The 18736-nt window shown below is 40.5% G+C and overlaps 1 protein-coding gene across 1 annotated transcript in view; it reads right to left on the bottom strand.

Moving 5' to 3' along the window:
- Nucleotides 1-18736, bottom strand: part of LOC138852664 (uncharacterized) — a 43439-nt gene that overhangs the window by 11785 nt on the left and 12918 nt on the right. The window contains exon 3 of the mRNA XM_070084756.1: nt 7561-7609. Coding sequence (XP_069940857.1) covers nt 7561-7609 — 49 coding nt within the window. The remainder of the gene's footprint in view (nt 1-7560; nt 7610-18736) is intronic.

Below are 18736 nucleotides of genomic sequence, written 5' to 3'. Positions count from 1 at the left end.
CTTGGACTTCCAGCAAGCGTGCGTGAGCGTGTTAGATAGGAGTGAATGGAGACGAATGGTACTTGGGACCTGACGATCTGTTGGAGTGTGAGCAGGGTAATATTTAGTGAAGGGATTCAGGGAAACCGGTTATTTTCATATAGTCGGACTTGAGTCCTGGAAATGGGAAGTACAATGCCTGCACTTTAAAGGAGGGGTTTGGGATATTGGCAGTTTGGAGGGATATGTTGTGTATCTTTATATGTGTATGCTTCTAGACTGTTGTATTCTGAGCACCTCTGCAAAAACAGTGATAATGTGCGAGTGTGGTGAAAGTGTTGAATGATGATGAAAGTATTTTCTTTTTGGGGATTTTCTTTCTTTTTTGGGTCACCCTGCCTCGGTGGGAGACGGCCAACTTGTTGAAAAAAAAAAAAAAATATATATATATACATATATATATATATATATATATATATATATATATATATATATATATATATATATATATATATATATATATATATATATATGTATATATATATATATAAGTATATATATATATATGTATATATATATATATAAGTATATATATATATATGTATATATATATATATATAAGTATATATATATATGTATATATATATATATATATAAGTATATATATATATATATGTATATATATATATATGTATATATATATATATTACCTGGAGTTTACCTGGAGAGAGTTTCGGGGGTCAACGCCCCCGCGGCCCGGTCTGTGACCAGGCCTCCTGGTGGATCAGCGCCTGATCAACCAGGCTGTTGCTGCTGGCTGCACGCAAACCAACGTACGAGCCGCAGCCCGGCTGATCAGGAACTGTCTTTAGGTGCTTGTCCAGTGCCAGCTTGAAGACTGCCAGGGGTCTGTTGGTAATCCCCCTTATGTGTGCTGGGAGGCAGTTGAACAGTCTCGGGCCCCTGACACTTATTGTATGGTCTCTTAACGTGCTAGTGACACCCCTGCTTTTCATTGGGGGGATGGTGCATCGTCTGCCATCGTCTGCTTTCGTAGTGAGTGATTTTCGTGTGCAAGTTCGGTACTAGTCCCTCTAGGATTTTCCAGGTGTATATAATCATGTATCTCTCCCTCCTGCGTTCCAGGGAATACAGGTTTAGAAACCTCAAGCGCTCCCAGTAATTGAGGTGTTTTATCTCCGTTATGCACGCCGTGAAAGTTCTCTGTACATTTTCTAGGTCGGCAATTTCACCTGCCTTGAAAGGTGCTGTTAGAGTGCAGCAATATTCCAGCCTAGATAGAACAAGTGACCTGAAGAGTGTCATCATGGGCTTGGCCTCCCTAGTTTTGAAGGTTCTCATTATCCATCCTGTCATTTTTCTAGCAGATGCGATTGATACAATGTTATGGTCCTTGAAGGTGAGATCCTCCGACATAATCACTCCCAGGTCTTTGACGTTGGTGTTTCGCTCTATTTTGTGGCCAGAATTTGTTTTGTACTCTGATGAAGATTTAATTTCCTCATGTTTACCATATCTGAGTAATTGAAATTTCTCATCGTTGAACTTCATATTGTTTTCTGCAGCCCACTGAAAGATTTGGTTGATGTCCGCCTGGAGCCTTTAAGTGTCTGCAATGGAAGACACTGTCATGCAGATTCGGGTGTCATCTGCAAAGGAAGACACGGTGCTGTGGCTGACATCCTTGTCTATGTCGGATATGAGGATGAGGAACAAGATGGGAGCTAGTACTGTGCCTTGTGGAACAGAGCTTTTCACCGTAGCTGCCTCGGACTTTACTCTGTTGACGACTACTCTCTGTGTTCTGTTAGTGAGGAAATTATAGATCCATCGACCGACTTTTCCTGTTATTCCTTTAGCACGCATTTTGTGCGCTATTACGCCATGGTCACACTTGTCGAAGGCTTTTGCAAAGTCGGTATATATTACATCTGCATTCTTTTTGTCTTCTAGTGCATTTATATATATATATATATATATATATATATATATATATATATATATATATATATATATATATATATATATATATATATATATATATATATTCCCTGGAACGCAGGAGGGAGAGATACATGATTATATACACCTGGAAAATCCTAGAGGGACTAGTACCGAACTTGCACACGAAAATCACTCACTACGAAAGCAAAAGACTTGGCAGACGATGCACCATCCCCCCAATGAAAAGCAGGGGTGTCACTAGCACGTTAAGAGACCATACAATAAGTGTCAGGGGCCCGAGACTGTTCAACTGCCTCCCAGCACACATAAGGGGGATTACCAACAGTCCCCTGGCAGTCTTCAAGCTGGCACTGGACAAGCACTTAAAGTCAGTTCCTGATCAGCCGGGCTGTGGCTCGTACGTTGGTTTGCGTGCAGCCAGCAGCAACAGCCTGGTTGATCAGGCGCTGATCCACCAGGAGGCCTGGTCACAGACCGGGCCGCGGGGGCGGTGACCCCCGAAACTCTCTCCAGGTAAACTCCAGGTAAACACTGGCCGATTCCCACCAAGGCAGGGTGGCCCGAAAAAGAAAAACTTTCACCATCATTCACTTCATCACTGTCTTGCCAGAAGGGTGCTTTACACTACAGTTTTTAAACTGCAACATTAACACCCCTCCTTCAGAGTGCAGGCACTGTACTTCCCATCTCCAGGACTCAAGTCCGGCCTGCCAGTTTCCCTGAGCCCCGTCATAAATGTTACTTTGCTCACACTCCAACAGCACGTCAAGTATTAAAAATAATTTGTCTCCATTCACTCCTACCAAACACGCTCACGCATGCCTGCTGGAAGTCCAAGCCCCTCGCACACAAAGCCTCCTTTACCCCCTCCCTCCAACCTTTCCTAGGCCGACCCCTACCCCGCCTTCCTTCCACTACAGATACACTCTTGAAGTTATTCTGTTTCGCTCCATTCTCTCCACATGTCCGAACCACCTCAACAACCCTTTCTCAGCCCTCTGGACAACAGTTTTGGTAATCCCGCACCTCCTCCTAACTTCCAAACTACGAATTCTCTGCATTATATTCACACCACACATTGCTCTCAGACATGACATCTCCACTGCCTCCAGCCTTCTCCTCGCTGCAACATTCATCACCCATGCTTCACACCCATATAAGAGCGTTGGTAAAACTATACTCTCATACATTCCCCTCTTTGCCTCCAAGGACAAAGTTCTTTGTCTCCACAGACTCCTAAGTGCACCACTCACCCTTTTCCCCTCATCAATTCTATGATTCACCTCATCTTTCATAGACCCATCCGCTGACACGTCCACTCCCAAATACATGTATCTGAATACCTTCACCTCCTCCATACTCTCTCCCTCCAATCTGATATCCAATCTTTCATCACCTAATCTTTCTGTTATCCTCATAACCTTACTCTTTCCTGTATTCAATTCTCTTCTTTTGCACACCCTACCAAATTCATCCACCAATCTCTGCAACTTCTCTTCAGAATCTCCCAAGAGCACAGTGTCATCAGCAAAGAGCAACTGTGATAACTCCCACTTTATGTGTGATTCTTTATCTTTTAACTCCACGCCTCTTGCCAAGACCCTCACATTTACTTCTCTTACAACCCCATCTATAAATATATTAAACAACCACGGTGACATCACACATCCTTGTCTAAGGCCTACTTTTACTGGGAAAAAATTTCCCTCTTTCCTACATACTCTAACTTGAGCCTCACTATCCTCGTAAAAACTCTTCACTGCTTTCAGTAACCTACCTCCTACACCATACACCTGCAACATCTGTCACATTGCCCCCCTATCCACCCTGTCATACGCCTTTTCCAAATCCATAAATGCCACAAAGACCTCTTTAGCCTTATCTAAATACTGTTCACTTATATGTTTCACTGTAAACACCTGGTCCACACACCCCCTACCTTTCCTAAAGCCTCCTTGTTCATCTGCTATCCTATTCTCCATCTTACTCTTAATTCTTTCAATAATAACTCTACCATACACTTTGCCAGGTATACTCAACAGACTTATCCCCCTATAATTTTTGCACTCTCTTTTATCCCCTTTGCCTTTATACAAAGGAACTATGCATGCTCTCTGCCAATCCCTAGGTACCTTACCCTCTTCCATACATTTATTAAATAATTGCACCAACCACTCCAAAACTATATCCCCACCTGCTTTTAACATTTCTATCTTTATCCCATCAATCCCGGCTGCCTTACCCCCTTTCATTTTACCTACTGCCTCACGAACTTCCCCCACACTCACAACTGGCTCTTCCTCACTCCTACAAGATGTTGTTCCTCCTTGCCCTATACACGAAATCACAGCTTCCCTATCTTCATCAACATTTAACAATTCTATATATATATACGTATATATATATATATATATATATATATATATATATATATATATATATATATATATATATATATATATATATATATATATACGTATATACTATATATATATACATATATATACATATATATATATATATATATATATATATATATATATATATATATATATATATATATATATATATATATATATATATATATATATATATATATATATATATATATATATATATGTTTTGGTAATCCCGCACCTCCTCCTAATTTCCAAACTATGAATTCTCTGCATTATATTCACACTGCACATTGCCCTTAGACATGACATCTTCATTGCCTCCAGCTTTCTCTTTGTTGCAACATTCACCACCTATGCTTCACAACCATATATAAGTGTTGGTATAACTATACTCTCATACATTCTCATCTTTGCTTCTACGGACAAAGTTCTTTGTCTCCACAGACTCCTAAGTACACCACTCACCCTTTTCCCCTCATCAATTCTATCATTCACCTCATCCTTCATAGACCCATCTGCTGACATGCCCACTCGTATCTGAATACACTCACCTCCTCCATACTCTCTCCCTCCAATCTGATATCCAGTCTTTCATCACCTAATTTTTTTGATATACTCATCACCTTACTCCTTCCTATATTCACTTTTAATATTCTTCTTTTACATATCCTACCAAACTCATCCACCAAACTCTGCAACTTCTATTCAGAATCTCCCAAAAGAACAGTGTCATCACTAGCCCCTCTATCCTCCCTGCATCCCTTCACAATATATTACCCTGCTCACACTCCAACAGTTCATTAAGTCCCAAAAACCATTCGTCTCCATTCACTCCTATCTAACACTCATGCACGCTTGCTGGAAGTCCAAGCCCTTCGCCCACAAAACCTCCTTTACTCCCTCCAACCTTTCTGGGGGACTACCCCTACTTTACCTCCCTTCGCATAGAGATTTATAAACTTTCCAAGTCATGCTACTTTGTTCCATTCTCTCTAAATGAACAAACTACCTCAACATCCCCTCTTTAGACCTCTGACTAATACTTTCAATAACTCCACGCCTCCTAATTTCCACACTATAAATTCTCTGCAAAATATTTACACCACAAATTGGCCTTAAACAGGATATCTACACTGTTTCCATCCACCTCACTGCAGCATTTACAACCCATGCTTCACACCCACATAAGAGAGTTAGTACCACTATACTCTCGTACATTCCCTTCTTTGCCTCCATGGATAACATTTTTTGTCTCCACAGATACCTCTGTCACGCAGGAGACCGGGGTTCGATTCCCCACCGGGGAGGATAGTGTTTGGCCCGGTGGCCTGGTGGCTAAAGCTCCCGCTTCACACACGGAGGGCCAGGGTTCGATTCCCGGCGGGTGGAAACATTTCGACACGTTTCCTTACACCTGTTGTCCTGTTCACCTAGCAGCAAATAGGTACCTGGGTGTTAGTCGACTGGTGTGGGTCGCATCCTGGGGGACAAGATTAAGGACCCCAATGGAAATAAGTTTGACAGTCCTCGATGACGCACTGACTTTCTTGGGTTATCCTGGGTGGCTAACCCTCCGGGGTTAAAAATCCGAACGAAATCTTATCTTATCTTATCTTACCTCAACGCTCCAATCGCCTTTTTCCTTCATCAATTCTATGGTTAACATCATCCTTCATAAACCCATCTGCTGACAAGTCAACTCCCAAAAGTATGAAAACATTCACTTCTTTCATACTCCCTCTCTCCAATGTGATATCCAATTTTTCTTTATCTTATTCGTGTGATACCCTTATCACCTTACTCTTATCTATGTTCACATTCAACTTTCTACCTTCACACACCCTCCCAAACTCATCGATTAACCTTTGCAACTTTTATTTAGAATCCCCCAAGAGCACAGTATTATCAGCAAAAAGTAACTGTGTCAATTCCCATTTTGTATTTGATTCTCCATAATTTAATCCCACTCCTCTCCCCAACACCTCAACATTTACTTCTTTTACAACCCCATCTATAAATATGTTAAACAACCATGGTGACATTACACATCCCTGTCTAAGACCAACTTTTACCGGGAAGTAATCGCCCTCTCTCCTACACACCCTAACCTGAACCTCACTATCCTTATAAAAACTTTTTACAGCATTAAGTAACTTACTACCTATTCCATACTCTTGCAACATCTGCCACATCGCTCCCCTATCCACTCTATCATATGCCTTTTCTAAATCCATAAATGCAATGAAAACTTCCCCAGATTTATCTAAATACTGTTCACATATATGCTTCAATGTAAACTTGATCTACACATCCCCTACCAATTCTAAAGCCTCCTTGCTCATCTGCAATCCTGCTCTCTGTCTAACCTCTAATTTTTTTCAACAATAACCCTACCAAACACTTTACCTGGTATACTCAGTAAACTTATTCCCCTATAATTTTTAGTCTCTTCTGTCCCCCTTCAGTTTATATAAAGGAACTATACATGCTCTCTGCCAATCCCTAGGTACCTTCCCCTCTTTTATACATTTATTAAACAAAAATACCAACCACTTCAACACTATATCCTTCCCCTGTTTGTAACATTTCCATCATGATCCCAGCTCTTCTTCACTCTTAAAAGATGTTATACCTCCCTGGCCAGTGCATGAAATTACCACCTCCCTTCATTGACATTTAAAAGTTCCTCAAAATATTCCCGCCATCTACCCAATACCACCAGCTCCCCATCTACTAACTCCCCTGACAAATCCATTCATTCCCTAGGCTTTCTTAACTTGTTTATCTCGAAAAAATTTTCTTATTCTTAGCAAAATTTCCAGTGCTTCTCCCACTCTATCATTTGCTCTCCTTTTGCACTCTCTCATTACTCTTCACCTTTCTTTTGCTCTCCATATACTCTGCCCTTCTTATATCACTTCTGCTTTGTAAAAACCTCTCCTAAGCTACCTTTTTCTCTTTTACTACACCCTTTACCTCATCATTCCACCAATCACTCCTCTTTCCTCCTGCACCCACCCTCCTATAGCCACAAACTTCTGCCCCACATTCTAATACAGCATTTTTAAAACTATCCCATCCCTCTTCAACCACCCGCACCCCCCACTACCCATACTTGCACTATATTTCAATATGACGGCCATCTGCCACCAAAGAGATGCATATAAATCTACATGGTAACATGTACAGTACTCACCCTCCACCACCAGGTAGATGCTAAAGCCAACATTACCCAGACCAAACAACTGAAACAAAAAGGCAAAACACATGATAGTATATTATAACTTACGTCCCAATTTTATGGACGTACTTTTATTTCCTTAGATAAAAACTTAATTGCTATTTATTCCCGGGGCACTATATGACCTCTGCGAGTTTATTGCTTCTCATAATAATAATAATAATAATAATAATAATAATAATAATAATATTATTATTATTATTATTATAATCAAGGGGGAAGCGCTAAACCCGGAGGATTATACAGCGCCTGGGGGGGGGGATGTGGAAGGCATTCAGGCTTAATTCGGGGAACTGGAGCACAGATCCAATTCCCTAAATCAAGAGCCCCTCACCAACATCAAGGAACCTTCCTTGAGGGGAATAATAATAATAATAATAATAATAATAATAATAATGTATGCGAAGCTCTAAACCCATTTGCAGCATTAAAAATGTATGATAACCTTATTAAAGCAGTTAAATTATACAGTGGTTCCCAAACTGGGGGTAAATTACCCCCTGGGGGTAATTTAACCATTTTTGGGGGGTAATGGAGGGGTGACAGAAAAAAGTTATGAATTCTGAAAATCAAGAAAACAATGCGGTACCCGGTATGAGGATTATTGTTAACTTTGTCTTAGTATATAAAGTTGTAAAGTAAACCTATTATAAGTAAGTAATAAAGTTAAACCAAATAACAATAAACATCAAAAACTAATATACAGTATTAGAAAAGAAGAAATACATAGCTAAGTGTGTGGAAACCCAAAAGTATTTTGACAAGTATGCTTCAGGACAAAAGTCACTCAGTAGCCCAGATCGACCTGTCCAGTACGCGTCACTCACTTCCTGAGGCTGCCTCTATTTCACACTGTCAGTTTATCTGTGAGCATCAGCCGAGGTAGACATAAGCTGGTATGTATGTGTACTGCCCTGTGCAGTATATAGTTAGTATTTACCCACTGTTACTGTGAATTTGTAGCTATTATTAATTTTATATATAATGTATGTGTGGTTCTTACGTTTTCAATGGTTTTGCTAGGATTAGCAGAGTATGCGAGGCTGTATACGTTCACGTTTAGCCATATATATCAATAATAACAACATTTTGTCAGTTTTTAGCAAGCCGCTAACAAGACTGAGAGTCGAAGATCAAAATGAATTTTTTATGAGAGAGCCACAATTAACACAAGCCTATCCGATGTTATCCTGACGCCAAATGACTTCGAACAGGCGATAAATGACATGCCCATGCACTCTGCCCCAGGGCCAGACTCATGGAACTCTGTGTTCATCAAGAACTGCAAGAAGCCCCTATCACGAGCCTTTTCCATCCTATGGAGAGGGAGCATGGACACGGGGGTCGTCCCTCAGTTACTAAAAACAACAGACATAGCCCCACTCCACAAAGGGGGCAGTAAAGCAACAGCAAAGAACTACAGACCAATAGCACTAACATCCCATATCATAAAAATCTTTGAAAGGGTCCTAAGAAGCAAGATCACCACCCATCTAGAAACCCATCAGTTACACAACCCAGGGCAACATGGGTTTAGAACAGGTCGCTCCTGTCTGTCTCAACTACTGGATCACTACGACAAGGTCCTAAATGCACTAGAAGACAAAAAGAATGCAGATGTAATATATACAGACTTTGCAAAAGCCTTCGACAAGTGTGACCATGGCGTAATAGCGCACAAAATGCGCGCTAAAGGAATAACAGGAAAAGTCGGTCGATGGATCTATAATTTCCTCACTAACAGAACACAGAGAGTAGTCGTCAACAGAGTAAAGTCCGAGGCAGCTACGGTGAAAAGCTCTGTTCCACAAGGCACAGTACTAGCTCCCATCTTGTTCCTCATCCTCATATCCGACATAGACAAGGATGTCAGCCACAGCACCGTGTCTTCCTTTGCAGATGACACCCGAATCTGCATGACAGTGTCTTCCATTGCAGACACTGCAAGGCTCCAGGCGGACATCAACCAAATCTTTCAGTGGGCTGCAGAAAACAATATGAAGTTCAACGATGAGAAATTTCAATTACTCAGATATGGTAAACATGAGGAAATTAAATCTTCATCAGAGTACAAAACAAATTCTGGCCACGAAATAGAGCGAAACACCAACGTCAAAGACCTGGGAGTGATTATGTCGGAGGATCTCACCTTCAAGGACCATAACATTGTATCAATCGCATCTGCTAGAAAAATGACAGGATGGATAATGAGAACCTTCAAAACTAGGGAGGCCAAGCCCATGATGACACTCTTCAGGTCACTTGTTCTATCTAGGCTGGAATATTGCTGCACTCTAACAGCACCTTTCAAGGCAGGTGAAATTGCCGACCTAGAAAATGTACAGAGAACTTTCACGGCGCGCATAACGGAGATAAAACACCTCAATTACTGGGAGCGCTTGAGGTTTCTAAACCTGTATTCCCTGGAACGCAGGAGGGAGAGATACATGATTATATACACCTGGAAAATCCTAGAGGGACTAGTACCGAACTTGCACACGAAAATCACTCACTACGAAAGCAAAAGACTTGGCAGACGATGCACCATCCCCCCAATGAAAAGCAGGGGTGTCACTAGCACGTTAAGAGACCATACAATAAGTGTCAGGGGCCCGAGACTGTTCAACTGCCTCCCAGCACACATAAGGGGGATTACCAACAGACCCCTGGCAGTCTTCAAGCTGGCACTGGACAAGCACCTAAAGTCAGTTCCTGATCAGCCGGGCTGTGGCTCGTACGTTGGTTTGCGTGCAGCCAGCAGCAACAGCCTGGTTGATCAGGCGCTGATCCACCAGGAGGCCTGGTCACAGACCGGGCCGCGGGGGCGTTGACCCCCGAAACTCTCTCCAGGTAAACTCCATGTTAAATTGGGTAACAAGCTGAAAAAGTTTGGGAACCACTGAGTTAAAAGATAGTTCAGAAATTTTAAGAAAAACTCTAGAAAAATGTTATTTAAGGTTGGAGAAGGAGAGTACACAGACACACTATCGACAAGTGCCTTTTACAAGCAGTAACTATCACAACAGGCTAAGTAATGAGTATAATGATATTATCGTCTCAAAAAAAATAAGTTATTTAATAACTATCTTGTGTTATTTAATACCAATAAAGCAGTAAGCATTCCCTTATACAGTAGGGCCCCGCTTTACGGCATTCTGCTAATAAAGACATTTCAAATTATGACTAAAACTCACTTGGTGGCCCGGTGGCCAAAGCTCCCGCTTCACACACGGAGGGCCCGGGTTCGATTCCCAGCGGGTGGAAACATTTCGACACGTTTCCTTACACCTGTTGTCCTATTCACCTAGCAGCAAAATAGGTACCTGGGTGTTAGTCGACTGGTGTGGGTCGCATCCTGGGGGACAGGATTAAGGACCCCAATGGAAATAAGTTAGACAGTCCTCGATGACGCACTGTGACTCTCTTGGGTTATCCTGGGTGGCTAACCCTCCGGGGTTAAAAATCCGAACGAAATCTTATCTTATCTTATATGGCTCCCCCACCTGACTTTAATATGGTCACCGCACACCACCCGGTTTGTTTACCTTCTCCGTATATTGAACAAGGTATCAGTATAGGCCGAAAATTGGGTATCAGTATCAGCCAAAAATTTGTGAAGGGATTCAATTCAATTCAATTCAAAGTTTATTTTCTATAAAGATTACAATGTTAAATTTACAGAATTTGGCTGTTGTGTGGTTTACATGTAGTTAAATAATGATTACAGAGTGTACCACTAGAACGCCTAGCATGGCTAGGCATTTCGGGCAGACTTAGTTTAATTCAGGGAAAATGGTTAGCCGGACTAAGTCCTGGAGGCGAGAAGTACAATGCCTGCACTTTAAAAGAGGGGTTTGGGACATTGGCTGTTTCGAGTGACGTCCAAACATACATACATACATATATATATATATATATATATATATATATATATATATATATATATATATATATATATATATATATATATATATATATATATATATATATATATATATATATATATATGTCGTGCCGAATAGGCAGAACTTGCGATTTTGGCTTAAATAGCATCGCTCATCTTGCCATATAGGACAAGTGAAAATTTGTGTATGCAATAATTTCGCCAAAATCATTCTGAACCTAACGAAAAAAATATATTTCACTGTGTTTGTTTAGTATTAAATTATTGTAAACAAATCTAAAATATATTTAGTTGGGTTAGGCTAAAATAAATTACTCTTGTTATAATAAGGTTAGGTAAGTTTTCTAAGATTCTTTTGGTGCAAAATTAAAAATTTTTACATTAGCATTAATGAAAAAAATATATCTTCAAACATATAAAAGAAAATTTCAGAAAGGACTTAATTTTATATGAGTTCTTGCTAATTGACCAGTTTTACATATTCGGCACGACATATATATATATATATATATATATATATATATATATATATATATATATATATATATATATATATATATATATATATATATAAGTTTAGACGTCACTCGAAACAGCCAATGTCCCAAACCCCTCTTTTAAAGTGCAGGCATTGTACTTCTCACCTCCAGGACTTAGTCCGGCTAACCAGTTTCCCTGAATTATATATATATATATATATATATATATATATATATATATATATATATATATATATATATATATATATATATATATATATATATATATATATATGGAATTCGCGAGAGCATGCGAAATATATAAACACTGATCTCTGGCTGAAGGAGACTTGAACCTACGAACCTTAGGACAAGGTACGCAGTGCTTTACCAATCTACCCACACTGGACAATACCTTGGCGTGTAGCATGCGCTACACGTTTGATCCAAGGCAGCCAGCTTTCAGGGAGAAGGCTTACAGCTTTTCATCTCATCCCCTGCATGCATCAGCCTTACTAGAGGTTTGAACAATGCAAGGAATTCGCGAGAGCATGCGAAATATACACAAACACTGATCTCTGGCTGAAGGAGACTCGAACCTATGAACCTTAGGAAAAGGTACGCAGTGCTTTACCAATCTACCCCACACTGGACAATACCTTGGCGTGTAGCATGCGCTACACGTTTGATCCAAGGCAGCCAGCTTTCAGGGAGAAGGCTTACAGCTTTTTATCTCATCCCCTGCATGCATCAGTCTTATTAGAGATTTGAACAATGCAAGGAATTCGCGAGAGCATGCGAAATATACACAAACACTGATCTCTGGCTGAAGGAGACTCGAACCTACGAACCTTAGGACAAGGTACGCAGTGCTTGACCAATCTACCCACACTGGACAATACCTTGGTGTGTAGCATGCGCTACACGTTTGATCCAAGGCAGCAGCTTTCAGGGAGAAGGCTTACAGCTTTTCATCTCATCCCCTGCATGCATCAGCCTTACTAGAGATTTGAACAATGCAAGGAATTCGCGAGAGCATGCGAAATATACACAAACACTGATCTCTGGCTGAAGGAGACTCGAACCTACGAACCTTAGGACAAGGTACGCAGTGCTTTACCAATCTACCCACACTGGACAATACCTTGGCGTGTAGCATGTGCTACACGTTTGATCCAAGGCAGCCAGCTTTCAGGGAGAAGGCTTACAGCTTTTTATCTCATCCCCTGCATGCATCAGTCTTACTAGAGATTTGAACAATGCAAGGAATTCGCGAGAGCATGCGAAATATACACAAACACTGATCTCTGGCTGAAGGAGACTCGAACCTACGAACCTAAGGACAAGGTACGCAGTGCTTTACCAATCTACCCACACTCAGGGCCGGTTTACCACATAGGCAAACTAGGCATTTGCCTAGGGCCCCGTGCATTTGGGGGCCCCACGGTCCAAGGGGTTCAGGGGCTCATAATTTGTAATATTTTAAAATAAAGAATTAAACTAAGTCTGCCCGAAATGCCTAGCCATGCTAGGCATTCTAGTGGTACACTCTGTAATCATTATTTAACTACATATAAACCACACAACAACCAATTCTGTAAATTCAACATTGTAATCTTTATAGAGAATAAACTTTGAAAAAAGACTGCGCACATGGTGCAAGTGCAAAGGGGTCCTTACCTAAAAAGTTCAAGTGTTTGGAGAGTAAAATTGATTTTTAAAAATTAATCAAAACAAAAATAAATAATGAAATAAAATAAAATAAAAATAAATAAACCTAACCATAGATGGCAACACTCAACACGCCTTTGTTTACATCAGAACAGCTGTGTTTTCCCGCTAATGGGTGAGTATGGGAGATTCCTCTCCAATTTTCTGTAGTAATTACACGTTATCTAGACTTGTACTGTGACAAATTAACTGAAGTGTTGTTGATAAACATTGATGTGTATGGATAAATGTTTGTTTTCGCCTCTAAATGTTAAGGGAGGTACCTGATAGGGCTACTTGACCAGTAAAGACGCATGGGCCAGTAAAGACGCATTTTTGGTAAAAATACTATAAAGAAAAACCTAAAAACGCAAACTGACTTCCGTTTGTAGGTTTTAAAAGCACTTTGTCCTGTCTTTAAGTCTTTATCATTTCAATAACAGATCTCAATTGATTGATGTTCTACATCACTTCCGTCGCAAATGCTTAGTTTTCAAGTTGCGACGGAAGTGATGTAGAACATCAGTTAATTTACTACATATTTCCCCAGAAACACATAAGCCACACCAGAAAGTCGTTGGTTGGGTGAAACTGAAAATTGTCCCTGCATTCTTTAATTCTCATGTCCTTATCTATGGTGGTAGGCCATATATCATGCAAAACATAATGATTAGTTTAGTTATGAAAATGGTAATATAAATACCATTGTGCATTGTTCTTGGACTCAGTATGATTTCTGTTTAAGTAAATTGGAGATCAAGGAGGATGAATTAGTAAAATATTCGTAGCCCAAATCACTAACCTAATCTATGGTAAAAGTTCTGTATATGGCTACAAGGGCCATATCCCCCAATTGACAGAAAAAAAAATTAATAATAATTAAAAAATTAATAATAATTGATAATGAAAAATTTGTATTTGCATGATTACAGACAGTGATACATCCTCATTATGGCATCTCGTGAACGTGATGTTGGACGTTCTTATGCGAGTAGGTCACAGAAAAGAAAGAAGAAAATTCAAGAAGAACAGAGAAAGAAAGATGTAGGAAGCTGCAGAAAGATCACAGACATGCTCACGAAAACAGTTTCTGATGTTACCAGTACAGTTGAATCTGCAGATACGTCAGATCATACAGGAAGCCCTCCCTCCATTATTTCTCAGCCAGCATCTACTTCGTTTGTGTCTCCTCTCAATGTCTCAACTTCTTTTGTGTCTCCTCTCAATGTCTCAACGGACATTTCATCCACAGGATTTGTCTTAAAAGATCCTGCCTCATGGCCAAATGTAATCCCAGATTCTCTACGTAATGCTTTCACTGCAGAAAACTTTAGGAAATCAGCAAGGATTTATGATGATGGAAGTCGTCGTTGTTTAAAGTCATCTATGTTTTATAGGAAGCTTGCAAATTCAGAAACTGTGAAAAGATCATGGATGGTATACTCTGAAAGCTCAGGAAAAGTGTACTGTTCAGCATGCAAGCTATTTTCTACCAAAGAAAATACCTTCACACAGGGGTTCAATGACTGGAAAAATTCCAAGCGTTTCGAGGAACATGAAAACAGCACCACTCACAGGAGCTGCATTTTAGCCAGTGTATTTCGTGCACAGAAAAAAGGCTTATTGGATTCTCATTTGGAAAATCAAACTGAAAAAGAGCGCACTTATTGGAGAAAAGTTCTAGAAAGAGTTGTTGCTGTTGTAAAATTCTTAGCTCTAAGAGGACTTGCTTTCCGTGGAGAAAATGAGGTTTTTGGTTCGGAAAACAATGGCAATTTCCTAGGGATCATAGAACTGTTAGCACAATTCGATCCATTCTTAGCAAATAATGTGTCACGCCTTGGGAATGCAGGAAGAGGCACTGTAACTTACATGTCATCTACTATATGCAATGAATTTATTGAACTGATGACTAAGAAGGTCCTCAATAACATCATAGCAGCTGTGAAAACTGCAAAATACTTTGCAATAAGTGTAGATTCAACACCAGATATTTCACATACAGATCAATTGACATTCATTGTTCGCTTTGTCGACTCCAGTGGTAAGCCTGTAGAGCGCTTTATAAAATTCATTCCTCTTTCAGGCCATGATGGAGAAACAATGATGAATGTAGTACTGAATACTCTGCTTGAACATGATCTCTCTATTATGGATTGCCGTGGCCAGAGTTACGACAATGCAAGTAACATGTCGGGTAAATATAATGGATTGCAAGCCCGTATCAAGCAAATCAACCCACTTGCTGAATATGTGCCCTGCTCAGCACATTCTCTTAAATCTTGTTGGGTCATGTGCTGCGGAGTGTTGTGTCGCTGCAGTTTCATTTTTTGGACTTTCACAAGCACTCTTTAATTTTTTTTCTGCTTCAACGCATCGGTGGAGTATACTCAAGTCAACCATTCATGGAGATGTCATCAAATCATTATCAACAACAAGGTGGTCAGCGCAGCATGATGCAACACATGCTTTGAAAGACAGCTTTGCTGAAATACGTTCTGCTTTGATCCAAATAGCAGAGGATGAAGACCAGACAGCAACTACAAGAAGCGAAGCAGCCAGCTTAGCATCAAAACTGGAAGATTTTGAATTGGCCTTACTCTGTGTGCTTTGGGACTGTATACTGGAACGGTTAAATGCCACGAACAAGACACTTCAGAAAATTGAAATTTAAATGGCTACTTGTGCTAACCTCTATGCAGGCTTAGTGGAATTTGTAAGCTCACTTCGCAATGATGAAGTTTTTGAAATGTTTGAAGAGAAAGCTAAACTGCTGGTGAAAGACTACAGTTACCGGGCTGATCATCAGCGGTCAAGGAAGAGGAAACGCAATTTTGAAGAGCCAGACAATGAAACTGTGTTGCTACCAAGGCAGAAATGTAAGACAGCTACATACTTCGTCATTACCTGGAGTTTACCTGGAGAGAGTTTCGGGGGTCAACGCCCCCGCGGCCCGGTCTGTGACCAGGCCTCCTGGTGGATCAGCGCCTGATCAACCAGGCTGTTGCTGCTGGCTGCACGCAAACCAACGTACGAGCCACAGCCCGGCTGATCAGGAACTGACTTTAGGTGCTTGTCCAGTGCCAGCTTGAAGACTGCCAGGGGTCTGTTGGTAATCCCCCTTATGTGTGCTGGGAGGCAGTTGAACAGTCTCGGGCCCCTGACACTTATTGTATGGTCTCTTAACGTGCTAGTGACACCCCTGCTTTTCATTGGGGGGATGGTGCATCGTCTGCCAAGTCTTTTGCTTTCGTAGTGAGTGATTTTCGTGTGCAAGTTCGGTACTAGTCCCTCTAGGATTTTCCAGGTGTATATAATCATGTATCTCTCCCTCCTGCGTTCCAGGGAATACAGGTTTAGAAACCTCAAGCGCTCCCAGTAATTGAGGTGTTTTATCTCCGTTATGCGCGCCGTGAAAGTTCTCTGTACATTTTCTAGGTCGGCAATTTCACCTGCCTTGAAAGGTGCTGTTAGAGTGCAGCAATATTCCAGCCTAGATAGAACAAGTGACCTGAAGAGTGTCATCATGGGCTTGGCCTCCCTAGTTTTGAAGGTTCTCATTATCCATCCTGTCATTTTTCTAGCAGATGCAATTGATACAATGTTATGGTCCTTGAAGGTGAGATCCTCCGACATAATCACTCCCAGGTCTTTGACGTTGGTGTTTCGCTCTATTTTGTGGCCAGAATTTGTTTTGTACTCTGATGAAGATTTAATTTCCTCATGTTTACCATATCTGAGTAATTGAAATTTCTCATCGTTGAACTTCATATTGTTTTCTGCAGCCCACTGAAAGATTTGGTTGATGTCCGCCTGGAGCCTTGCAGTGTCTGCAATGGAAGACACTGTCATGCAGATTCGGGTGTCATCTGCAAAGGAAGACACGGTGCTGTGGCTGACATCCTTGTCTATGTCGGATATGAGGATGAGGAACAAGATGGGAGCTAGTACTGTGCCTTGTGGAACAGAGCTTTTCACCGTAGCTGCCTCGGACTTTACTCTGTTGACGACTACTCTCTGTGTTCTGTTAGTGAGGAAATTATAGATCCATCGACCGACTTTTCCTGTTATTCCTTTAGCGCGCATTTTGTGCGCTATTACGCCATGGTCACACTTGTCGAAGGCTTTTGCAAAGTCTGTATATATTCTGGATTCACTGATTACAGAATTGGTGAAAAGAAAAGAAATCTACCAGAATCTCAATGACAAGTTTGGATTTCTGTTCAAAATTACTACTATGCCAGATGCAGAATTGAGAGAAGCTGCATTAAAGTTGCAACACCTTTCAGCAGATGTTCAGGACACATTTGTTGAAGAAATAGTTCATTTTTCTGGGTATATGAATCAGATTAAAGCTCCACCTGAAAAATGTGCGCCCTCAGCTGCTTTGAAACATTTAAGAAATGCAGGTATCTCAGAAACCTTCCCTAATGTTGACATAGTGTATCGCCTTTACCTAACACTTCCAGCTACTAACTGTGAAGGAGAACGTTCATTTTCTGTTTTGAAAAGAGTGAAAAACCAGCTCCGTTCAACAATGAGCCAAGACAAATTGTGAAACCTAGCCTTGTTGACCATTGAGTCTGATCTAACAAGAAATATTGATTTTCAGAATATAATTGATGATTTTGCCAATATGAAATCCAGAAAAAAGTTTATTTAAGAAGTGCCTGTGAATATAAACAATTCTTTACTTTCTTGAGTTTATATGATTTGATAGTCTTATGCATGATGCAATGATAACAATAATGGTCAGTGATTTATAAAGGGAATAATAGTGCTGTAGTGGTTATGCTGAATATAATAGGTACATGATGTCACTACTTTAATAGCCTAATCTAGTAATACTATGCTGTCTTGAGTTTATTCTCTTTAAAATGCATGATTTAACAAGATAGTTATAATGGCTGTTGGTAAATGGTTTTGGTTGTCTTGATGTACTTTCCCTATTAAATTTAACCTAAATAGCCAGAATGTATTTAATTAGACCTTAAACAGGCTCACACCGACCCCCCCCCCAAGCTGGAAGGGGTCGCTT

This window comes from Cherax quadricarinatus, chromosome 1 (genome assembly GCF_038502225.1).
Source record: "Cherax quadricarinatus isolate ZL_2023a chromosome 1, ASM3850222v1, whole genome shotgun sequence".
In the NCBI taxonomy this organism is placed as follows: Eukaryota; Metazoa; Arthropoda; class Malacostraca; order Decapoda; family Parastacidae; genus Cherax; species Cherax quadricarinatus.
Note: the sequence above shows the minus strand (reverse complement) of the source record. Positions and strands in the feature narration are given on the sequence as shown.